The sequence below is a fragment of the Rhyacophila brunnea genome, unplaced genomic scaffold, assembly GCF_057557595.1.
Source record: "Rhyacophila brunnea isolate RB1 unplaced genomic scaffold, BYU_Rbru_1.0 scaffold_24, whole genome shotgun sequence".
Taxonomy (NCBI): Eukaryota; Metazoa; Arthropoda; class Insecta; order Trichoptera; family Rhyacophilidae; genus Rhyacophila; species Rhyacophila brunnea.
The window spans coordinates 11,255,737-11,282,980 of NW_028232904.1; the positions used below are offsets into that span (position 1 = coordinate 11,255,737).

General features: G+C 34.1%; 1 protein-coding gene across 1 annotated transcript in view; it reads right to left on the reverse strand.

Moving 5' to 3' along the window:
• The window catches only part of Ac78C (adenylyl cyclase 78C), a 234,437-nt gene that overhangs the window by 68,643 nt on the left and 138,550 nt on the right, over positions 1–27,244 (reverse strand). The window contains exon 2 of the mRNA XM_085951588.1: positions 89–226. Coding sequence (XP_085807714.1) covers positions 89–179 — 91 coding nt within the window. The 5' untranslated portion in view covers positions 180–226. The remainder of the gene's footprint in view (positions 1–88; positions 227–27,244) is intronic.

Sequence of the window (27,244 nt, forward strand, 5' to 3'; positions counted from 1 at the left end):
TTATAGAAGTAAATACAACAAAGTAAAGTAGAAAATTAACTTCTGTGTAAAAACTAGACACAAAAACTGGGAAAAACGAATGTTATACCTTCTGCAGGAGAGTTTCCATCATCAGGCGTGATGCCGGTTGAGGATTGCCGTACAAGAGCCGCTCGTCCTTTGTGAATCCCGTCGCTCATACTGTCAGGTTAACACAGTGTGAAGTCTTCACCAGCTCAGTCAGATTCTGAAACGAAATAATAACAAAATAAATTTGTGCATTTCTATCATGTTTCAATATGAGCTGACCATCATTCTATAGGAAATCACGCCTGGAATAAATAATATTGTATATGAATGAAAATAAGCCGAAATCAGTAGGTTGATTTACAAATATTAAAAAAAATCATTCATATTAAAAGGAACTTCTATCCAACAACTCTTTGCTGAACTGGTAAAATAATAACAAAAATTTCCTGGCTTGAGAAACCACACTATAAGGGTGTAGGTAGGCTGTTAAGATTCGCCATAAATAGTGCACACTAAACTTTGTCAGTCATACGTATTTGTTTTCATTAAAATAAGACTACAATATTTACAGATGGCGTTGGTTAGTTTTAAAATTCAATTAAACCCTGCAAAAATCAATCTATAATAATATACAATAGTCAAAAAATACTCGTCTAACTATAAAATATCTAAAATTATGCAATTAACTCATACATAACTTTGGATAGTGTGTAGATTAAAGGTGAGTTAAAAATACTGTCACCAGTTTGCGCACTCAAGTTTCGGCATATAGGTACTACCCATACTCAGTACATGTGGCCCAATATACTTGTTACAAAATACTTAGAAGTTCGACGCATGCTATGAGATTTCTAGCTAGTTTGTAATGTTGCTCGCGCAAAATTTCTACAAGTGGCGCCGTAAATCATCAAAAATACAACGTAATCGAATACGCCAGCGCCCACTGGACTTAACGATACCTTGCGCGCCGCCTGCCGCATGAGTCACCGTTTTTCGCTTCTCGGCGATACGATTTAATGAAAATACAAAGAAGTCCATTCATTGAACACGGCTACCAAAATTACGCTGCTTGAGGCGTCGTCGATCGACGGGCCAAAAGCAATTATTTAATAACAGAGAACCCATTGTTTTATTTTATTCCGTGTCATTATATTTCGCTGGTTGAATAATGTCGTCGTAAATATTTATTACAAGCCCCGAAATAATATAATATTTTTATTGCTTTGTTATGAGAGACGCTGTAAAAATAATTGTTTTGTGCTGCTTGGGCCGCTTATTACATAGGTGAAGGGTAATGCGCGGCGAGAGACGTGTGATTATGGTTATGAATACGCCGACTTCGCCCGCTCGACGCGTTCTGTGGGCACCATCGCTTATGTTTAAACAATAGGTGATAAATTTTGTGTAATTATTGGACCACATTCCCTCAGGAATATGGTGATGGCACAGGCTTGTTATAATGACATCTTAAAACATGTTTGAAATAAAAAATTGTTGTATATTCATTCAAGAATATTATATTTATAACCTAACATAAAAACAACTCATAAATTTAAAATGTGTTTAAAATTTTATAGTAAATGGGACATTTCAAAAAGCCCAGCTCAGTATATTTTTAGCGATTCTATTGAAGCCGACATTTCAAATAGTACTAATATGGAGTTAGTTTTAGTTCCAGTTGAGTATGAGACTTATGTTGTATATGCACGCCAAACGCTCTATATAGTATTCCAAATACTAGTAAGTATTTTGGAACAAGTTTCGATATAAGTACTGGTAGTAATTATACTTAGTCTTCAAAATCGACTAGTTTTCCCATCTCTAGTGTAGATATAATATTATTTTTTTATCTTTGGTTTAGGCAGAGCTTAATGAATTTAAAAAAAATAACCAAAACAATATATTGTTTAATATGTATTGTTAACCCAACGAAAACAAATAAATATGAATGAAAAAGTGTGCAAAATTTTGTCATATCGCCCAAAGTATACTAAAACTATTACGTTATGGTTTAGGCAGGGTTTAACTGATTTTTAAAGACTAACCAACACCATCTGTAAATTCCAGCCTTAGTTTAATAAAAACAAATACGAATGATTAACAAAGTTTAATTTGCACTATGTATGGTGGTTCTTAACGGCCTACCTCCACCCTTCGCTATTGCTATAGACCTACGATAACCTCACCGAGAATCAAAGCCAGGTCCTCTTCACGAGAAGTCAGTGCCATACGCATTGGATCACTAAAGCCACCGAGTTGGAATTAATTGAATTTTCTATCAATTACTGACCAATAAATCATAAATTAAACAAAGAAATGATAAAAATACTTAAATATTATAATATCGTCTTAACTTTCCTTGAACCATAGTATCACGTGGATTAGTAAGTTATGAATTTTTCGTTTGCTAGACATTTTTAGCCTGCGAGTGCAGTTTCAGACGTAAATTCAAAAAGTTTTTAAAACAGTCGAGTGTTTCAAAAAAGAAAGAAAACTGATAGTAACACAAGCAAATAATGTAGGTATATTAGAGGCAAACTTTCAGTTTTGTCTTTGCCGATTAAGCAATTTTTTAGTTTAGTTTAATTGGTTGAACAATTTTATTTATTTTACATATTATTATGTACGTTGGTTACAACTAAATGTGGCCCAGCCGTATAAAAGCAATTTATGTTCTATATAGCCAAAATCTTAAGGGTACAAAGACACAGATGGGCTGGTCTCGTTGTTGGATGCGATTGATCTAGAATCCAGTAGACTTAAGCCTGAAGAAAATAGGCAGAAAAGAGAGAGAAGTTGGGATGGAGATTCCAGTGGGTCTATTCTATACTTATCGACCGCTAAAGTGATAAATTAGGGTAGGTTTGTATCAAAGTATTAGCACTTATTGTAACAATTACAATAAGATGTTTGTAATTGTTGCAATAAGTGCTATATTTTAACAGCACCTCTCTTGCTGCTGGTTAGAGTGGAAGAGACCCACAGGAGTTACATGTAAATTGTACGTATTACATTTCGCTGTATCATATTTCACTGATTCACAAATTTGAAATTATGAAGGCTTTTAAAGAAAACTTTATAATCATTATTTTAACAGACAATAATAATACAAAACAAAAATAATACACTAGGGCCTAGTAAATACAATCAGCAACTCGTTACATGTCTAAATTTAATTTGTTGCTTTACTTATAATTAATTGTTCACACCAACAACTGAGCGTATATTTTGAACCAATCAAATCAAGCGCTAATACGATTGAGCTGGTAACTGGATCGTTCCGTGTAATTGATATTTAAAGACGACGATCGTTGAATCTGGTTGGATCTGCGAGTCAGCTAGTGTAATAGGCTTTTATAAATATATATCCAACTGTTAATTAGCCGTTAGCATATTAATGCAGTGGCGCACCTGTATATTTTTAATCTCCCACAAACAAAGAGTTATATTTTTTGTACAAACAAAAAGATTATAGACCCATTTACAGACATTATGCTATCAGCTAGTTGCTAGATAAATAAGAACCAGCACGCGATGGCTTATTTAATTTTAATATTACACACGTATTAGGCATGTACACAGTCTAAGTATATACAATTTTAATTCTTAATAATAACAATATAATAGGTCGTACCTACTTATATATTTTCAATAAAAATACTCAGTGGCCTTGTGCGTGAGCCTAGAGATTGTATTACGAATGAAAATATCAATCCGGTATTTTTTTATTGAATACCGGTATTCATTAAAATTTCTTTTATTGTATTTATTCCATCTTTTCAATTAAATTTTGGACCAGTTTCGTCCTCCATCAGTTGATGATGTCCCTTTAAGGAGGACGAAAATGGTCCAAAATTTAATTAAAAAAGTGGAACAAGTACTATAAAATTGTGTTTTATTTAATTAAAAAAATAATTAATCAAATAATTCATTAAAACATACAAAACTAACAGAAGTACATATCTATGAAAAAATACAGATATGAAAATCTTTTTATAACATTGATATTAGATATGATATAGAAAAAGTATCGTCGCCCCAAAAGTAAAAGGGCACATGTGCAATTTTGACGGTTTTGAGTTATGAATGCAGTTTTCTTCGTAATTTCTTCTCTACATTATGGGCAAACGGCATTTGTGAAGCAAAACCCATGAATTCACAATTGAGCAAAGAAAATAAAGGTTATTTGCGTATTTGTAAACCGATCTTCATTTAATGTATAGGAAAAAGGTAACAAGAACACGATTTTAGGAACTATGTGCAATGTTTACAAAAATAATATAGGAAAAAGGTAACAAGTGTAATTATCTAAAAGTGAGTAAGGGCCTTTGTACAAAAAAACAATTTCGTTGCAGAAAAAGGGCACTTGTGAAATTTGTGAAAAATTTAAAAACAATATGTTGGCAGCGGACAAAGAGGCCCAAATAAATATTTTGAAAGATCACAATAAGCGTAAAGTGGACGCTCGCAAATAAAAAGATGAAGATAAAGCTATTCATAATGCATATAGGGGAAAGGTAACATGTGACTTAAAACCTCTTAAAAATCAAAAATTGACAAATTATAAAAAAAAAATTGCATTTCAATCTTGAGTAATTAGGTCACATGTGTTCCAAATTTAATTTCAAAATATTAAGTAATAACCTCTCCACGATTTTTTTTCACTCCAAAAACACTTAAAATGCGTTTTTTTCAAAACTCAATTTATGCACAAGTGCCCTTTTGCTTTTGTGGCGACGGTATCTAAGTACCTACAAAAAAATCTGTTATTTGATAATATGTATACATAGGTGATACAATTTATTACTGTTGATTTTCACAAAATACATTGCAAAAGTCAATTTTTCCGTTTCTTATTAACGAATATACCGGTATTTTTGATATTTCAAACCGATATTTTGGTATCGATAAATCTTGAAATACCGGTATTGCAATCCCTACTTGTACCATATACTAACTAAAGAATACATTGAATAAGTCGTTTTAATACGACAATATACACAAAATAGAATTGTTGAAAAGTCTAATATAATTTTATATATTATATAGGGTGACCAGACGTCCCGTATTCATAGAACATGTTCTGATTTTTGTATATTTTGTCTCAGTCCCGATATTATCTAAATGTCTCATATTTATGTAATTCTTGCTAACAAACTACATAATATTTGTATCACGTGAATGAGAATAATTATGTGTTTTAAATTCTATTAAGTCAGTGACGTCCCGTGATGGTGGGCAGATTGAGCATCGCTTGGAGGCGGTAGTTACTCAAAGGGCGGCAAATCGAGGAGAATCATTAGGTATATTTAAAAATAGCTACCTAAACTTAATAATAACGGAAATATCTTTCCATTAAAAAAAATCAGCTCACTGACTGGAAACAAAATGTATTAATTATTAAAATACAAGGGTTAACAGGACTGTATTTATTTTGTCGGGTTCGCGGTGTCTAGTTTACTTCCGTTGTACTTGGATGTCACGTCCCTGATGACCAGTAATGACATGTGTAGACTTTAGAATTATAGATAGGTTCAAAGTTACTTAAATAATTTAAAAGTTATCCAAATATTTTTGCCTGTCACTCGCGAGTTTTGGATGTTGTCAGGTGTATTTTTAAATGTATCTGAAACCGTGGATTCGCAATATTGTCTATTGAAGCAGAAATGGCATTAAATTGGATTTTGTGGTATATATTTTGTTAGTAATGTACTCATATCTATACTTACAACATATTTCTTAGATATTTTAGTTATGAAAGGATGATAAAAAATACTGTATAAAAAATGGGGCGACATTTGGCGCTGTCTAGGGCGGCATTTTGTCTAAGGACGTCACTGTATGAAGTTATCGTTTTAATCGTAGTGGGCAGGTTTTAAATATATATTGATATTTTTAACAAAACGGTATTTTACTGAAGAAGTTAGTACCTATACACTCACTTTTGACTAAATCGGTAGTTGTGTATTTGAAAACAACCAATTATTACGGTGTGCATATTGCATAAGAATTAAAAATTATATATATTTCTCGATTTCACAATTGCAATAAAAATATATATAATAAAACGAAAATACAGTCCTAATAAAAATACTACAGCTCCATTTTGTAAAATAAAGTGTAGATATAATGAATTTAAAAAAAAAACGTTTTTTTTTGGTTATCAACATAAATAATGCTAATAAATAATATAATGTTGAAAAATGGGTTACATGTAAATTGTACGTATTAAATTTCGCCGTATCACAGTTTACCATGAGCTGTCGTGCCGGAAAGAGATAACCGTATAGCATTGAGATCAAACAAAATATGCGTTGTTCATGGATAATTGCAGACAGTAATGCTCCAAAAATATGTTTTCTATTGTTTATGTATTTCTCAGAAGTGTTTCCAAATCATATATGTTCAATCAAAAGAATGTTACATTCTTAAATCTTGTGAATTATTTGTTTGGATAAAAAATGGTTAAGTACTTAATTGTATTACATTGAATAAGAACATTAATTTTGATATTGATTGCTATTAAATATTAATACCAACGACTTGATATTTACGAGTATCTACTTGCTAAGCTATTTTTGAATCATTTAGAATTCTATATACACATATTAGACTATATGATTTTATTTATAATTTACTTACCTACTTATTTACGTCTGTATTTTCCTTCCATTCCAGCAAAATTTACTACGCATTTTATAGAGACATGGATTCGATCTTAATACTGCACGGTCATCAGTTTCCGATAAAACATCTCACGGTGAACTGTGATACGTACAATTTTCCAAACACGGAAAAATGCTTTCGGTACTGTTTGGTTAAAGCGGATACAGCGGAAAACGCATGTTGAAAATAGCCGATAAACTGGATTATTTGTTAGTTTGGGTTAGTTTAGGTAAGGTTAGGTTAGGTTTGGTTAGGTTTGGTTAGGTTAACCTAACAAATAATCCAGTTTATCGGCTATTTTCAAAATGCGTTTTCCGCTGTATCCGCTTTAACCGAACAGTACCATGCTATCCATTGAAAATCTCCCTGGTTTATTTTCCCTAAATCTGGCGACCCTATTACATAATATATACATTTTGTCGTAAATTAAGTTGCGAACCGGTTGATAGAAAATCAACTTGACACCACTGTCGAAAGGTAATATGATTTCCAAGCGAGGAATTCATACGTGCTTTTAAAAAAACAACATCGACAGGTTTCAAAAGCTTGTATAGAATAAAATATAACTTCCAGGAAGTTTTTAGATGTTTTTCATGGATCTTTTTGTAATGCGATCAGGCGCGCACACAGAAATATTGTTTAGGAGGGTCTATTTAAAAAAATAAAATCCATAATATTGTTGGGGTTTATAAAACCTAGCGGGTGCCGCTGACTTCCATATTTATCCCGAATTTTAGGTACTCATAGTTTCTCATCGCTTCAACCGCGGAATACCGCACACTTTTATAGTTACATTCCCCATACCCAGATACTCTTCACTTTTTTCTGTAAATATAAATAAGGGTGTCCATCTACAAGTTATTGCGACCTGATTTGAGTTACCCCATCTCCACCCGTCACGTATATGCAGCTGTGATTTGTGCACGGCCGCCTTCCATTACGCTATGAACGTATCAGAATGAAAATATTTTAGTGTCATACTTTCTTGTCCAAAATCTAAGCTGCGTGGACTGATATAATAACCATGCACCTTGGTGCTTAAAGATAGAATCTTGACTTGCTCTGTCGTCATTTTTATTTAGTCACATGAAGTGTCCTCTGTAGAGGTGTACCGAAACTGTACCGAAACAGAGGAGTCAGGAGTTGAAAATAATGAATCTAACGAGGGATCGGAATTATTCCATTCTCCATATGAACCTTTCAAATGTCTCAAATTTGACCTTGGTTGATATCAAGTCAGCGTGGTCAATTGGGCCTGTGTGTGAATGGATCTGGTATAATACAGCTCCGATTGGTCGGATCCCATCAGCAGGCAGTCCCAGAGGACGTGTTCAGCATCTTGATGGTCATGCCCGCATGTGCATTCCAGCCAATGTCCTATCAAACGACAGTTCTTGCGAGCTGTCTCATCCAAAAGTGATCATAATTATAATGAACGAGGGTTAATGGTCATAATAATTATTTTGATTATAAGTGTTCTTTTGTATCATCTGCACTTGTCTTTTAGACCTGATACATCAGAGTATTAAAGCAAATATTGGATGTCCCGATAGAAGAAGGGTTCTTGGTAATATTGACCTATGTGCCCCTGATAACAATCTTAGAAATCGGGAGCATCAATCGTTTGTTCTCCCAAGGTGCAAAAATAATCTCCCATTCGTAATCCCAATTGGGAGGGCAACATCTCTGTTCAAATAAATCATTTACTTCCGATATTGACATATTCCACCTGCGTGATGATGAGTATAAGTGGGAATTGTTTTATAAATTCTTAAAATAGGGTATGCCTAGCTCATTCGGTGTACTTCCTTGTTTCTAAATGCCATGTTGTGGAGGTCTTAAATTAATAATTTGTAATGTTCATTATTATGTTAAAAAAAATGAATTGGAATTAATGATCACAGGCCCTGCGTGTCGTAGGAACAATGACGAGAGGCGTACGGCTAACCCGTTCAGGATACTGTTCGACAGCCAACTTAACTGACTTACGATCCTCAGTCATGAAGTCCCGAAAAAAAATGAATTGGAATTAATGATCACAGGCCCTGCGTGTCGTAGGAACAATGCGCTGAGGCATGGTCTAAAAAGATCGTGACTAGGCGATGCGCGGATTGCGGGTCGCGGGTGCAAATGACGCGAACTGAACGAAATATAATTTGTCATAAAAATTCAACATGCATCCTTTTTATGTTATGTTTATTATTATATTCGTAATAATAATAGTATATTCATTGACATATTTTCTTGTTCAAGTACCTACATGCGTAACGTTTTTAAGTCATCTTTACACGATTTAAGAATATATTCAGACGACTCCATCACAAAAGAAATTGACGTGCGAACAGGTCGACTATCCCTTTCCGAATGGCAACGCGCCTCAACGCGGCCGAAATTTCGTTCCACGTAGTGTTGAAAATGATTTGCCGATTCACTTATGTACGCTCTTAACTGACTTACGATCCTCTGTCATGACATCCCGACAAAAAATAAGAAGAATAAATATTCCATTTACCTAAAAAATTTGTATTTTTCCGTTTCTGGGGCGGGTTTGAACCCGAAAAACCCGCCTTTCGTGCGCGCCTGGATGCAATACATTGGTATATAATATGTACTGTACGCATATATGTTATATTATTACAGAATGGAATAATGTTTTGTACCAGTAGCAAATTTCCCCAGGGTATGTCAAAAAAGCTTGTAGAAAATCGCGAGAAGAAAATTTTGATAAGAGCAATCAAAACTTGAAACAATTAAAATTTTCCGACAGTGTAATATTATTCACATATTTCTTTTAACACCTGTGTAATTCTTCTTCTTTTTAGACGGTGCTTTGCTCACTTAAGTGTTTAGGACGATTTGGAGGGGGCAGCTTGTGCCTGTAAAGATTTTATTGATGTTAAACTTGTTTACACGCTGTACTATATATATTATTTAATTTTCCCTGTAGAGTCGTGGCGATTTTTCACGAAGTCAGTTGCTTCGCCAAATGTACCAAATTATTAACATCCAACATCAGTTTATCGTGCGGACAACATTTTCCAAAGGGGACCTCCAATACTGTCAGCGCCTCTGGTTTTCATTTCCCTAAAACCACCACTGCAGTATAAGGCGTAAAACTCACTTAACGCAGCGAGTGGGGCGCTCGCGCAAAATTTCACAAGTGGCGCGTAAATTATCGAAAATACAACGTAATCAAATACGCCAACACACACTGGATTTGACGACGCATTGTGCCCGCCTGCCCCATGAGTCACCGTCGTGTGGCTTCTCAGCGGCACGAATTAACGAAAATACAACGTAGTCCATTCATTGAACACGGCAAGCAAAATCACGCTCCTGGAAGCGTTGTCGATAGACGGGCAAGAAGCCATTATTTAATAACAGTGAACTTATTGTTTAGTTATTGCGTGTCCGATATTTTGCTGGTAGAATGATGTCATCGTGAATATTAATTACAAGCCCCGAGAAATAATATAATATTTTTATTGCTTTGTTATGAGAGACGCTGTAATAATAATTATTTTGTGCTTCTTGGGCCCTTATTACATAGGTGAAGGGTAATGCGCGGGTGGGAGGGGGCCTAGTCAGTAGTGAGCGCACCGAGCGCTGCTTTGGTGGGCTTTATGCCTAATGCCGGATCCACACCGGCAACAAGTCGCGCGACAACGTCGTTAATTTTTACGATAATTATCATAATTGCTTAAGAAATTTTACGATAATTATCATACTTATTGTAAAATTTAACGAGGTTGCCGGCGACATGTTGCCAGTATGGACCCGGCATAACAGACAATCCAAGCCATTCAAGAATCCAACTGTTTTACATACAGTCTATGTGTCGTTAGTAGGTACCTACGGAGCATAGGTCCATTATCTGGAGTGCTTATGAAGTTTCCTAGAAGCTTGTTTTAGAGCGTGTTCAGAAAAAAATTCTTCGACATCTTTATTTTAATGTATATAATTATTACTTTCCGTTAGACAGCTTCACAAACGAGTATTTTCCGACTAACTTTCTTCAAGGCATGCTCGCCTTTCATTCTCTTGAAGCTCGTAGGTCACTTCTTCTCTTAAAACATTTTTCCCTGCTATCATGTGGTATAGTTTCCAATCCCGATATTCTAGAAAATTTGAATTTTTATTCACCCGTCAATTACATGCATTGTCGCAGCCATGACCTATTTTGGGTGAAAGCTGTTTCCTCATGTCAGGCTCACTAGGCACCAATAGCGAGGGCTGTGCGGCTGATCAATGCACTCCCTAGAGATGTAGACATTTTTAGCGATGCATCATGCATTCTGTTTTTAAAATTCTATTTTATTGTTTAATTTGTATTTTTTTTTCAAATTATTGTTAATTTTTATTATTATTTAAAATTTATTTTCTAAAAAATTATTGTTTTGCTTTGTTTTTTTCTCTACCTTGTTTTTTCTCGAGTTGGTTTACTTGTACTTTTTATTCTAAATGTCATGTTGTGAACGTCTTGAATTAATAATTTATGTGCTCAACGTGTATTTTTTTAAAATAAATAAATAGCGATGCTGGGAAAAGATTAAGATACAAGTCATAATAGATTAAATCAGAATAGAATTCACGCACACTCTAGAGCATACTAACCAAGTTCTTGAGAGGTTACTCCTGGGACATTCTCAGCACAACGTTGGAGGGCGCTTAACGTACGTTACGCAATGGTATACGCCCTTATAAACTGGTTAGGAGACGATGTGAGTGGTGGGTGGTGGATTGTGGAGGGAAAAGTAAGTTGCGGGGATTCCGATAATCATGTTTGATTCGAAAAACGAAAATAAAGTATCAGGCCGGTATAATAAGCGAGGAGGTTTTGATTCAATTGGAACACAGAAAGTCTGATGGCGTTTTATTTAAAATATGTCTTTATTTTTTAAGCTCAATCACCTGTTGATATTTCTGTGCGCCGGATACATTGACACTCTTACAGATGATGCAAATTATAACAAACGTGATTTTTCATATGTTACCACGTTTTATTAGCTCGTATTCTTGTTTGTCCACGTGTTGACGATTGAAGATTTTTAACTAACTTCCCGACTAGTTAGACATTTGAAACTTTTAGAATATATCAGAACACGACGACAGTGCATCCTTTTAATACTTTTAGCCATTTCTTAAATTCGTTTTCAGTTACTTAATTCTTTTTTGTATGGAAAGCTATTATTGTTGGTTGGATAAGGGGGTCCTAGCAACTAAATTATTAATATATACGTGCGTTACTATGGAAATCAATATGAACTGTCAAAATGTCGTTTCAGTATTTTATATTTATTCAGTATTTCTATCGAGTACAATAAAAAGTTTTTATTAATACATAGAATTGTGAAGTTTATATGATTCAAAAGAAAATTTAAAAACGTGGTATGTAAAAAGTTCTTTTTATCTTGTAATTATTATAATATAGGTACTTACGGATTCAGCCATACAACAGAAATTTCTATTTAAATAAATATTGTCATACAAAAAAATCATTCATAAATCCAGCTTTCCCATACAGGAACGAAAAAAATACGAATAATTTAGGTGAACATTGCTACTTCTTCGCCAAGACTGCGTGACCGAGAATCGTGACCTGCAGCCCTATGTTATAACTTGTGACATGAAGTCACCCGGCGACATGACGTCATATGACATCATTGTGACGTACTACCGGAGTGAGTCAATAGTCTCCGAGAAATTAACGCTACTCTAATACTGGCGTTATTCATTGTCCCCATACACAAATAGGTGTTTCAGCATAATAATATCTATGGTGAGCCGTGTGCATTGGGCGGCTCGCCTCGATGCGTGTATTGAGCATACGTCACAATTACGTCATGTCGTCGGGTGACTTCATGTCACAAGTTACAACATAGGGCTGCTGGGTGATTTGGCTGTCGAACAACCTTCTCAACGAGTTGGTCAGGTTGACTCGACTCCTGTGGGCATTCTACGACACGCAAAGCCTATGCCAGTGAGAAATCAGTGACACTCATGAGACGGTGCAACTATCTGAGGCATCTAATATATACTTGTAATACTCTGACGCGGCATTTTTAAAAGACAAAACAGCGCCGACGATACAAACGGACGCTAGCGATCCTAATAATTATGACCGTTAAGTCACATGCACTCAATTACCACTTATGGATGCGACAGTTGCAATAACTCGTAGGTGAACACGTTATACTTGCAGGTCTGGGGTGTTCGCTACGATCGCTAGACGAAAAGTGAGGATTGTCTGTGTATGGGGAATGTACCTGGAGGGCTGCGGCTAAGATAACGGAAAAAGGTGGAGTAAATGTGGTCAGATTAAGAGACAGACAATTAAATAAATTATAATAATTTGAGAACTGAGTAAAACGGATCCGTTGACAGCCACAATGTAATTATTAACCTGGAGAGTGTCATGAATGAGTTAACTCGCTAATATTTTATGTACTGTCAGGCCACAAGCGAGATAGCTCGCGACTGCATTGTTAACATCACGTATATTTACATATAATGTATATTTTCAAGACAATATTAATCAATTATAATATAAATTTAATAAACTATTTCTTTTATTCAACGAATAAGACACAAGATTTGAGAATGCAACATTCTATAATACTGAATATACACACTATAAAATATCATTTTGTAAAAAAAATACGACATTCGACGGGACTTGAACCTGTATCTGCTGGATTCGCGCCAGTATGCTTTTCCAATTAAGCTAATGGCATCTTACTGAATTACGACGACTTTAACTAGTAGTTGTTACATGAAATGCTTATCGAATTGCGTTATAATGTTGGCTATCGGTTTTAGTATATCAAATTAAGGTAGGTATCAGTTAATTCATTAATTACTAACCGACGTCGCGGATTACTCCATTATTTAGTTTTTACGTACTTAGACTTGCTAACAGTAAACTATTTCTTTTATTCAATGAATAAGACACAAGATTTGAGTATATATTATTATATTTACTGAAAATACATCATTTTAAAACATGCATGTATCCAGCAAATTTTGCTTGCCAGAAAAACCAAAATGTATATCAAATTCTTTGAGTATTACATGATGAATATTATTATGTTGATGCTATATTAATATTATGTAAAACCCGTTAGAAGCATTGTGCTATTTTGCATTACCTACTAAATTATCTCATAAAACAGCGCAAACCCACAAACAAGTTTACAAACTTTAAATAATAATGTAAATACACAAATTCTTATCCGTAACATACTTTAACACAAAGTTGTGTTCATTTTGTACGAAAATAAGCATAGAACTTCATTATCGTGTATGTATTTATATTTTATAGAGTATGTACCCGTATGTGTTGCTTCTGTAAAATTATCCCAGAGAAATTGGATGTGAGTTAGCTGCTACGAGAGGTGAGCCACAGTGTTATTTATAAAATTAGAAAATTAGAGTGTTACTTTGTTTGTTGTTCGTTTGACGGAACCTTTTAAATATTTTGTTAAATCTCGGAGAATCCCTACCCGGCTGATATTACAAATTTGACGTGTAAAGTAGTCTACGATGACGTACTTAGGGAAAGTACCACTTAATTGTATGTTTAGACCCAAAGTGTACCTATCTAAATTAATTACGAGTATCTACTACTAGTCGATATCCGAACGATTAACGTGTTGGCTTATAATGTCGTGGGTCCCAGATTCGAATGTTGGATCTGGTAAATACACATATTGTTTGTCAATATATTTGGAGTCAAAGTATGGACGTAATAGGTTAAGGCTATACTTCAGTTGAGGCATGGTCTAAAAAGATCGTGACTAGGCGATACGCGGATTGTGCAAATGACGCGAGCCTAACGAAATATAATTTGTCATAAAAATTCAACATGCATCCATTTAACGTTCTGTTTTTTGTTCTATTAGTAACAATAATAATATATTCATTGACATGTTTTCTTTTTCAAGTAAATGGGTAACGTTTTTTAGTCATCTTTACACGATTTAAGAATATATTCCTCCGACGCAATCACAAAACAGATTGACGTGCTTACACCTCGACTGTCGATCTCCGATTGGCAACGAGTAAAAATTTTCGTCCCGCCTACTGTTGAAAATTATTTGCCGTTTCACTTATGTATGCTCTCAAGCAAGTGATAAACATTCATATCTGTTCAATTTAATTCAATTCATTTATTTTTAAATATTGTGGACATGACAGATTATAAGTTTAAGACGTTCACAACATGACATTAAACATTATTATAAAGTTAACCAACGATAAAGATGATAAAAGGGATAAAAATGAAAATATAAAAAGAGAACATAATATAAACACACAAAAGCAGTGAAAAATATAATTATACATAAATATAAGTTCAAAGAGGTACACCAGGTTTGCTAAGGAGACCCTATTTTAAGAATTTATAAAATAGCGTCCACCTAAACTCACCTCACGCAAGTGGAATATAACACCCGAAGCAATTTGGTTGTACATAGTTATCGCTCTCCCAATTGGTATTACCAGAAGCATGTTGGTTCTACACCTTGGGAGAATAAACAACTGATGCTCTCTATTTCTAAGATAGTTATCAGAGACACACAGGTCAACACTGCCTAGAATGGCAGAGTTCTCATTTATAAGTCGATAAAAATACGTAGCTAAATAAAGATCTCTTCTAAATTGCAGACTACAGTATGTAAGAATACCTTGTTATTAGAATCTCCGCTCTGCGTATGCCCACATGTTCATATTAGGGTCGAAGACTGTTAAAAAATGAATAAAATAAAAATTTACAATTATCCAATTCCAACAAGTATCCAATTATTATTCTGAATGGTAAGTACCTACGTAGCTTTTGATCAACTTATTTTAAAAGAGGCAAGGGAACACAGCAACTTCAATCGATCACTGTGATGATTAATGTTCATAACTTTGCGTTTTTATATCATAATTAAAATTATATTTAAACCAGTATCCCGTAGCTCCGCCGTATACACACTATAAATAGTATTTAGCAGCCTTCCAGGACGTCCCAGGAACCCGGTTGACTTGATAACAGGCAAGCCATATTAAGGTTCTCTTCTTGACCCAGGTCCAACGTCGCCTCTTCACTCTCAGCGTGATGAAAAGTTGCTTGGTGCATTCTCTCTCGGTGATACATAATATATTGGACAGTTATTTATAGGTTATAGTTATATTGTCTTATAATTGGCAACAAGCACCATACAGTGACTTTCTGAGGTATGTCATTTATTATATTCAGCCACGTGTTCACAATTTATGAGTCACTCTTTAAACTCCCTATATTGTGATATATTTTAATTTATCCTCTTCAAAACATCATAACTCCATTACTAATATTTTTGGCGCCAAATCTATTTACGCAGACGTGGATATGGCGCACAGCGAAACCGTCAAAACTTCGATAAATTATTTAAATTTTTGTTTTAAAAAAACAAAGCGAAATAATAAATATATGAGATGGAATATTCAGAAACAATATGATATGGCATTCATATGTTTTATAGTACCAGTGGCGTTTCGAGCGGGTAAACCGCGTCGTGCACTGCTAAGGGGTATAAAATACAGGAAGGGGCGAAAATAATAAAGAGCACTTTTCATGAATAGAAGATTTTTGTGGGGATTAGATCGACGCCCACTTTAATAAGGATATTGGAGTCTTTCATTGTCAATTGCTTCGTGGAGGTTTTGTACAGTGCAGTTCAGAGACGTCACGTGGATACCAGTGGCGAAGGGTGGAGGTAGGTTGTTTAGATTTGACATAAATAGTGCACACTAAAATTTGTCGTAAGTAAAATTTGAACTAACTAAGAATACAATTTAAAAATTGTGCTGGTTAGTTTTTAAAATTCAATTAAACTCTAAACCATAATAATTTAGGCATGCCATGGGCGATCCGACAAACAGTACACACTTTTTCACTCATACTTATTTGTTTTTGTTGAATTAAACATAAATATTAGAATTATTAATAATTACTTTTGTTATTCAAGGATTTCGATTCGAAGATTTAAGAATGTAACATTCTAATTATTGAACATATATAATTTTTGAATACACTTCTGAGAAAATATATTAAAACCAATAGAAAAAATCTTGAATCTTTGAAAAAATTTAAATAATTATTAGCTAGTTCAAGGAAGCTACAACACTAAAATATCTTGGAGTGATCCGTGACGTCGGTTAGTAATAAAAGTAATCCTTACTTTGATTTAAAATACAAAAGCCGATAGCGAATAGTAGCTCAATTTAGAAAACTCTCCAGAGAGTAATATTATAAGAGCCATTAGTTAAAATTTGTCGTAATTTAGTATGGTACCCTTAGCATATGAAATCCGAGGGATGCAGGTTCGATTTCAAAAAGGTTTTTTTCTATCGGTTTCAATATATTTTCTCAGAAGTGTTTTCAAAAATTATATATGTTCAATACATAATAGAGCGGATGATGTTTGGGTTTTTTTTTTAAATTCATTAAACCCTTTCTATAACGAACCATGATTGATAAAAAATGTTGTTATGTATAGTTTAATGTTATAATCTTTAATATTTTATAGATAAACAAATATCTTTTGACTATCATGTACGATGGCTTGGATTAGGTAGGGTTTAATTGAATTTAAAAAATCTACACATAGTAGTATTAGTTAAATGAAAACAAATACGTATGACTGACAAAATTTAGTGTGCACTATTTATGTCGGATACAGATAGGCCATGTAAAATTCTAAAGGGCATCTAATATAGGAAGGAAAGAGAATAATACTTTTACATTTTTTCGTGGAAAGGAAACAAAAATGGGTATCAGGGTTTTTGTGTTTTTGGGATTAACTTGTTCGAACACAATTTGTACATGCATTTTAAACCATATAAAATTTATATCAGGATCTATTCAATTTTATACTAAAATTTCAGATTTCTTTATCTACTCGTGTGCCTTTAGGTAAAATCAGCTTTTAACCCCAGTGTTTTTTATGTTAAATGATGCAATATTTTTTTATAATCTACGTATAGAAAACTCCTTTCGCAGGTTCGCTGGAAAAAATATTAACCCTGCTGAATAATAATTGAAATTTGTCCAGAAACATAAATAAAGCTTTTAAACCTACGGCAACCTTTCATTTTATACAGTTTTATAATTCGTATTGAAGGTCCGTGTAATTTCTTGTACTAACCCAGCACCACATTTCAATCCCCCTCTATTGTTTCGTATTCATAGTCCATATTTCCGCGATATATGAACAAATACAATGAAAATAAAATATTTTGTAAATTTTCTGTTAATATTTCACTTTTTAGAGTCTTTTGTTTGAACCTCACAAAGAGTGTTGTGTGATCATATTACTCCTTTCGCAAGTGGTACCAAATCATCATGGGACCAGCGTTGCCAGATCTAGCATTTTTTGATAGGCATCTAGCTTGCAAAAACGCATCTGGCTTGTGGCGTTTTACTAGCATTTTTTGATGCATCCAACAGCTTTAAATGTAAGTACTGAAAATACGCTAGATATTTAGTTTATTTATTTTAGCGTGAGAAATAAATAATTTAACACGTTAAAACAATAGTTAAAACAATAATAATTCATGGCTGTATAGTGAAATGGTATCATGTAATTTAATGAGTGCTTAGGCATGTGTGACATCACTCGACATCAGTTTGACAACTATCAGAATGACACGAAACGAAACTTGAACGCCGTTGATAGAATATAGGCATTTATTCATTGCTCGAAATGGACCGGAGCGCCGTTCCGGTTCGTGAAATCTGTAAAGTTATCGCTCCGTCTCGTGGACAAAATAATTTGACCGTCTGAGCTGGATATGCCATATAACAAAAAATCTATCACACTTATGTTTATAAAATTTGATAAACATGTTAATATCCTCAGAAAATTTTCGAGCGCTCCGGTTCGTAAACTTTTCCATTTCGAGCGCTGCATTTATTGTCAATTTTTAAATAGTATTTCTGTCAAAATGTGCGGTTTTTACGCGTTGGTAAAGATATTTTTTGATTTTTTTCACTTTTTTTCGATATACGGGAAAGAAAATGTATTGACGTCGTTCTTGGTAGAATAAGTTAATTTACTTGCAAATTTATTTTCACAAAATCTAGCATTTTTTTCTGTCACTTAGCTTGTTTTTTTACCCCCTCTGGCATGTTTTTGTCAACGGCAGTTGGCAACACTGCATGAAACTAGTCAAACATAACCTTAAATTAAGATTGACAGATGTCATCTTCGATAATATAATTATATTGTTTCATGTCACCGTGACGTATTTCGATAATACTTTTAAAATCTTAATATTTTATGTGCCTCAAAAGAAACTGTCAAAACTCAATGCATTTGAATATTAAAGTCAAAAACCTGTCTCATATTTTACCAAATCGATATTGTATCTGTGAATTTTGTATTCATAAAAGTCTATCTATCTACCTACGTAGTAAGTAGAATAATATAATGATTCCGGATGCAGTTGTCCACCGGAAGGAAGTCAACTGGCTGGCAGCCATTTTATATTTAAAGCGGTAAAAGATATTTTAAAATTACTTCCTTATGCTTGACTAATATTATTTATTAGTTAGCTGTATTATCGATATTAAAAAAAATACGAATCAATAACTTATGTTTCATTTACGATGTCTTATAATAAATATGTTTCATTATGTACCCACCCACGGTGTAACACCCACATTATGTAACACCCACGGTGGCCGCGCGACTTAAGCGTTGGACTATCACGCCGTGGGTCTCAGGTTCGAATCCTGGGTCTGGCAAGTACACATATTGTTTTTCAATGTGTGTGTAAGTCAGGGTATGGACCTAATAGGTTGAGCAAGTGGCTGATATCCATTTCTCGTAAAAAACAAAATCTGTTAATACAAACCTCTACCCTGTGGAGGCCCATATGATCGGACATGGTCGAAAACAAAAAAAAATATGTACCTATTATTAGTATTTAATTGAATAATATAACGTCCGTTTGTATCATCCAAACTGTCTAGTCTTTTTAGAGATGCTACAAGCTACATCATAATATTAAAGCAAACATTGGATGTCCTGGATAGTTGCATTCATAACCAACTCATCCGGGTCACGATCTTTTTTTTTTTTTTTTTTATTTATAGAATTGTTAATAACCATGTCCTTGCTTTTTCGTACAAGGTGGTTGTTAGTAATTTTGAACAATCACAAACACCCAGGCTTTGAGAAAAACACATAAATGTTTTTGTCGTGACCGGGAATCGAACCCAGGAACTCTCGGGTGGAAGGCGAGCGCCTTACCCACTGCACCACGAGATCAACTTTACTTTGGTTGTCTGCGAATGGCGTGCATTATTTAAAAAATATTATGAAATAATATTTTTATTGAACTTATTATTTTGTAAGTACATGGCTTATGGCGTTAATGTGGCTTATACACAGAACAGATTAATAAATATAATTCAGATAGGCTATAGACTGTACCCTAATTTAGTTATTAATTTAGTGTCATAATACTAAGTTTTATTTTATGATTATGTTTTAAATAGCTTTAAGATTGTATCTAATTTTTTATATGAAGAATGTTAGCTGTCCAAATTCCAAAAAGGCAAGTCACAGATAGATAGAATTTCACAAGATACTACATTTTGAAGCAGCGTTTTGAATGTGTGAGTGTCCTACGAAAATGAAACACATTATAGACGTGTGTTGCAATCTTCAAATACACCAATATTTAATGAGCATCAGTGCATAAACCGAGAGCAGCTGTCAAAATGAAGGAAAGCTTCTAATGACGTATTCTTAACATGTGTTTTAGTTTATCCCATGTTATCCCACATTCGAGTTCGGTTATCTGTTAGGTATTTCAGTTCCCATTAATCCTGTGATCCCTGGGCTTATAAGATGTTATCTTCCAGTAATAACATAATTAAATACCTTCTATATGAAAACGTTTTTTACCCATTGTCTCTACAATCCGTTATGGATTTTGGCCACCTTAGGCCTTATCCACATGGTGCGTGTCTCGCCACGGTTCTCCGCGAGTGAATGTTGATACCTCAATGAGGTCACCCGTACCTCGACAGCGCGCGACAGTCGTCACGGCGCGAATGCTTGTGGACGGCTCAATAAGGTCACGTATACCTGGAATGCGTGAGAGTCCAAACGCGCCATGTGGATAAGGTCTTACGAAGAGGTTTCGTTGTCGTTCAATGTATGGTTCTAAACAGAAGATAATTCGATGGCCCAGTATTGAACAGTAACAACTCAAAAAACCTAGTTTTGAGATAATCGTGTTTTCATATTTGAATATTTTACAATACACAAGATTTGTCAAGTTTTAAAAAGAAACATGTCAGAATGTATCTATTCTAAATTGAAACGTATGGTCAATCGCCGGTTTTAAATGAAAACAATTCGAAATAGATCTGTAGAAAACTGGTTTTGTTTGAAAGTTTGTAAAATTTAATATCGGTTTTTTGGCTCTCAATGTATCATAATTATTGTATTCGAATTATTTCTGTACAAAACTGGCAAGAGCTCGTTTTTATTAATATTTTGATACCAGTATCGCGAAAAAATGTCGAATTTTTGACTTGTTACCGTTCAATACTGGGACATCGATATGTGAATGCCTGGAATTCGAACAAGAGGCCGCTATTAAGTTTTGTGGTGGCAAAGAAACGTAGACTGAGAGGAGTGGAGTCAACTTGGAGAGGTCTTGCAGTGGATAAATTCAGGCTGGTGATGATGAAACGGTGTATACGTCAGAGCAACAGGATGCTGACATGATCTGTAAGTAACAGGGATTCATAGAGGTGCCGTATAGTGTCCATATGGTCAAAATAATAGAGGAAATAAATATGTAAGTACATAAAATTATTCGAAAATATCGTCGAGGGATCGATCAGAAAAACTTGTAGGTACGGCCCATCACCGAATTTTATGTGTGGGTGGTTAGAATTAGGGCACTTAAGATCGCCTATGACGCAATGTTTATGGGTATCGCACCTATATCAATGGCACAAAGGGTACACGCGAAACATAATAGTTATGACTAAAATAATTGTTATACAACAGTGGTTTTCAGACTTATTCGTTTCACGGCGCTCTTGGTGTGTGAAACTTCTTTTACAGCGCACTAAAAAATATGGATGTGCACCGTAGCCATAAGGGAAAAACAGTTTAAAATTTGTTATCATCTGAAGAAAACAGCCACGCAAAATATACAAATCGACTACGTCTAATTGTTTAGAATTAGCATAATTATTATGCGCGTTTATATCTCTCACACAACTAAAACAGGAGTGTTCTCTATGCAGGTGGGAATCCTCCCGATTGGTCCAGCGGGAATAGGACAATTGGGCGCGGTACTGTCGAATGAAATAAATAGACATTTGTTATCAATTTATACAGAAATTAGACGAGGAATTTTAATCAGTTTCTATCTACTATTACTTATTTATTTTGCTCTAAACATAATGTTTTTATTGCGGATTAAAAATTTTCATACCTGAGGCTTTATGTATAAATAAAATAACTCTTTTCTCGTTGGAACTTAAATTAAATCATTATTTACGTGTGCATATTTCAATTCTCACCAAATATTAAATAATAATTTAAAATTATATTATATTGTATTAAAATGTCAGTGGTCGTAATCGGTGATTGCCAGCTGTTCTGCTAGGCCTAGAGTCTAAGGTGGTGTCAGACGTTATTGTGAAGGCCAGACTCCAGAATAGACTACGCATATGACCCCAAATTTATATTGGCAGTTACGTCTTGCAAATCGTAAAACTGACAAATCAGCGAAATGTCAAACTGTCTGAGGTGAATGAAAATCCATCCCGAAGGGAAAACTATGGAGCCGTCTATATGTCAGACTGGCGACCGCCAGCTGGTTCTGCTAGTAATACTAAATATAGGTACCTATAATTCACGAACGTCTAGTTATTTTCGAATTTTATTCGATTGCGTGGCGCCCAGTTGTCCCAGCGCCGATACGTCCTAGACCCTATACAGTGCATCATCACAGCGAGAAGGCGGGCGTCAGTAGAGTCAGTCCTTGCAAGTATGACGCCCGATTGGAGTATGTGCGCGGGGCCTTTAGGTATCCCTCCCAAAAAGCGGTTAGTGGTTCCCAAAGTTGACTGGCCTCCGACCCATCTAACAAAATTTTTCAATCTTGGGACCCACCTCTTAGCTGTCTTAGAGAAAAAAGGGCATACATATTGGGAATGCTCAGATTCCCTAGTAGCGAGTCGTGGAACTACTTAATGCTGTCTTATTTGTTCTAATTGAAATAAAATAAAAAAATGTTACCAAAGTGTTACCAATATGAATGAAAGACTCTTGAAATAAGAAACACAACTTAAATAAAAAAAAAATATTACTTAAATACCTACACTTGCAAGGTTTTTTTACAAAGTTATTTCAATGGGAAGGATGTACCTATATGTTTCTTATTTTTCTTCATCACAGTTTTAGCATCAACTTCAACTTTAGTTACTTTTAATCGCAGTGAGTTTGATATATCCAATTTATTTCGGTATTTAGTTTTAATGTTAACCATAGCCGAAAATCCGACCTCACATAGATATGAGGAGGAATTTCATAGCTTCATCGAACAGGCAAGGATAATTATCAGCAACTGAGAGCCAGAATTTCGTTAACTGTTGACGATTGAAACTATTTTTCAGTGACGTATCTTCTGATAAATCAACGAGTTCTTCACTTGCTTTTGATGACATACTAGTTGGTATGTCGTCTTGAAATGGGTTACAAATCCAACGCAACGAATCAAACTTTTTCATCTCTTCCCCAAAATAGTCGTCAGTTATTTTTTAACAGTGATAAATGACTGGAAATTTCAGACAGCACATTCATCTTAGGCTGCACTTGGTTTTCAATAATAAAAGCTAAATAGCTGAATGAAATATCAAATTTATCACTTCCTATTTTTTTAATTCATGTATACAGTGGCGAGGGCCCACTTAATATTCGCTCGCGACCCACTGGTGGGTCGCGACCCATAGTTTGGGAAACCATGGCTTACAGTTTTTGACTCCTGAAATTTCCTATGGTTCGATTGGGCTTTCCCCCAATCGACGAGTTGGACATACCTGTTATATGGCAAATCAATAGATAGGTTCAATGGTGTGTTTTATTATGTAGTTTATATTAATACCTAAATATATTTTTTTTATTATATAAAATAAAGAGATTTCTTTTATCTCGCAGTTGGACGCCACTGAATATTCAATAAGTAATTGGAAGAGATAAAATAATTACCCAAATTTGGTTCATTCAAACAAAGGTCTCCACAAACACAATTATAAGTCATAAATTAGGTATAACAGACAATATAACGAGACTTATTAATTCTATGTCTGATTATAAATGAGAAGGGTCTGTAGAAATGAAGCAAAATGCCAAAAAGTTAGAAGTGATTTTTTGTTAAATAATTATTCTATGCACCAGGTTTAATATTGTGGAAAAGGGTATATTATGTATAGGGATTTTAATACCGGTATTTAAAAACCGGTATCACAGTATTTTTCGATACCGAAATTCTTCTTTCTTTCGACCATGTCCGATCCTAATAAGATCATATTATGGGCCTCCACAGAGTAGAGGTTTGATGTATTAACAGATTTTTTTTTTACGAAAACTGGATGTCAGCCACTTGCTCAACCTATTAGGTACATACCCTGACAGACACAAATTGAAAAACATAGGTGTATTTGCCAGACTCAGGATTCGAACCTGGGACCCACGGCGTTGTAGTCCAACGCTTAAGCCGGGCGGCCATACCATACCGAAATACCGATTTTAAAAATCAAACAATACCGATATATTCGGTATTGAAAGTGGAAACAACATGACTATTGTGTTGACCAACATTAAAGGTTTAACAGGACTGTAAATTATTTTTTGTCGGATTACGCGATGTTTAGTTGACTTCCATTGTCATTAGACATGTACGTATAAAAAATGCAATAAACTAATAAAACATTTGGTGGAATTATCAGTGGGGCACATACACATCTATGAACATTTCATAATATAAATTTACTGAAAGATCATTCGAAGAAGAAAGTGCCAATCATTCAACCACTAAGTATTTGTAAGCATAAACATCTCTACCATATCTTACATTTGCCTATTTTTAATGATTTGCATTTATTATAAGACTAGCTGAAGTACCCGGCTTCGCACAGGGTCGCTTCGTGGTTATATTTATCTTAGATAAAAAATAATAAGAGGTAATTATTTTTTTAATATTAAAATATCTGTGTAATAAAATATGGCAATATGAAAATAGTTCTAATAGGAGTAAAGGTCAAACAAAATAACACTAAATTAAAATCTAATCCGAAATATGCAAAAGTTATTAATGTTATTAATATGTAGTAAAAAAAATCAAAATTTGATGGAACAAACAAACAACAAACTTTGTATTTTATATAATACTAATTTAGAAACCTTCGCAGGTATGCGCACAACAACTGACAAAAGTTTCATCGCAATCGGATGAATGGTATAGGAACGCATACGAATAGAAGAAGATGATGATTTTCTAATTCATAAATCTTCGTGGGCATGCGCACGATAACTCACCAAAGTTTCATTGCAGTCGGATGAATGGTATAGGAACGCATACGGGACAGACAGGCAGACAGATAGACAGACAGGCAGACATTCATTTTTAAATATAAGATATAGCCTATACTCTTCGCGAAAGTGCAAGCAATAAGTTGACAAAGGCAGCGCATAAAATACGAACAAACAAACAAATTTTGATTTTTTATATATAAGATTTGGGTATTTAGATATTTTTCGATGAAATGTTAATATTTTGAAAATAATTTTATATCTATTTTACAACGTTTTTCTTATGTTGTATTCTTATTTGTCCAGAGGTTGTTTGTCCGGTACAAATCTTGCAATCGATTTTGAACTAACTTCCCGACAAGCTAGACATTTGAAACTTTTAGAATATATCAGAACACGATGCCAATGCATTTTTTAATAGTTTTAGCCATCTTTAAGTAGAATTGAATTCATTTTTAGTTATTTCTGTTTTGTATGAAAAGTTATTTCGATACCATTATTGGTTGCTACCATAGCAACTAAATTATTATAAATAATATATACGTGCGTTACTATGGAAATCAATATGGAATGACATTTCATTATTCAGTATTTCTATCAAGTACAATTTTTTTTGATCGTTTAAGCTAGTCAAGTCAAGTTTATATGATTCAACAGAAAATTTAAAAACGTTGTAAGTATATAAAAAGTTTTTTTTATCTTGTAATTATTTATTGGAAGATATTTCTATTTTTTCACATATTTCACGAATACCAGTATTCAATGGGAAATACGGAAAGGGTCTAGGACGATTTGGCACCGGACAACTGGACGCCAGGGAAATCGAAAATAAATAGACGTTAGGCACTTATAGGTACTTTAAAAAAAATATCCAATATTAATATTTATACTTTAATGATTATGTTATGATTTAATAGTTAGTAAGAATGTAAATATGCAGACGTAAACAATGATTTAATCGTGCATATATTTAAGTTCCAACGAAAAAAGAGTTTTTTATTTTATATAAAGCCTTAGGCATGGTAATTCTCAATCCGCGATAAAGAATACATTATGTTAAGAGTAAAATGAATTGAAACTCCTAAGTAGTAGATAGAAACTGATTAAAATACATCGTCTACACGTGTCTACGACAGTGCGGCGTCCAATTGTCCGGAGGCCAGTCGTCCCATTCCCCATAAACCACTATGCTAAAGGTACCATTCTTAAGTACAACAAATTTTAACAAATGGCTCTTATAATACTCCCGGGAGCGCTTTCTAAATTGAGCTACTAATGGCTATCGGCTTTTTTATTTTAAATCAATGTAGGTTATGTTCAAATTATGTATGTTCAATAATTAGAACGTTACCAGTGACGTCCCGTGGGGGTAGGCAGATTAAGCGTCGCTTGGGGGCGGCAGTTACTTGAAAGGCGGGAAATCGAGGAAAATCATTTAATATATATAGAAATAACTACCTAAACTGAGTACTACCTAAACGAAAATATCTTTCCTTTCAAAAATTCAGATCACTGGTTGGTATAAAAGTTTTAACACAACTTAATTTTTTGTTGGGTTTGCGATGTCTAGTTTACTTCTGTTGCCCTTTCACCCTTGGTGACCAGAAACGACACAAGGACGGATGACACAAAATATTGTATGTAAAAAATAGGCAGCATTGTGGCGCTGCCCAGGGGCTGCATTTTGTCTATGGACGTCACTGAATGTTACATTCTTAAATCTTGTGAATTGTTCGTTGAATAAAAAAAGTAATTGATTAAAAATTATAAGCAAGTTCAAGGAAGCTACAATACTAAAATATTTTGGAGTGATTCGTGACGTCGGTTAGTAAATGGTTATAATATGTTTTCTCAGAAGTGTTTTCAAAAGTATGTAAGTATGTTATATACATAATAATTTGGTATTGCAATGCTGAATGAAAATACCAATACCGCTATAATTTTCATTTATTTGTAAAACAGAAAAGGCCAAATTG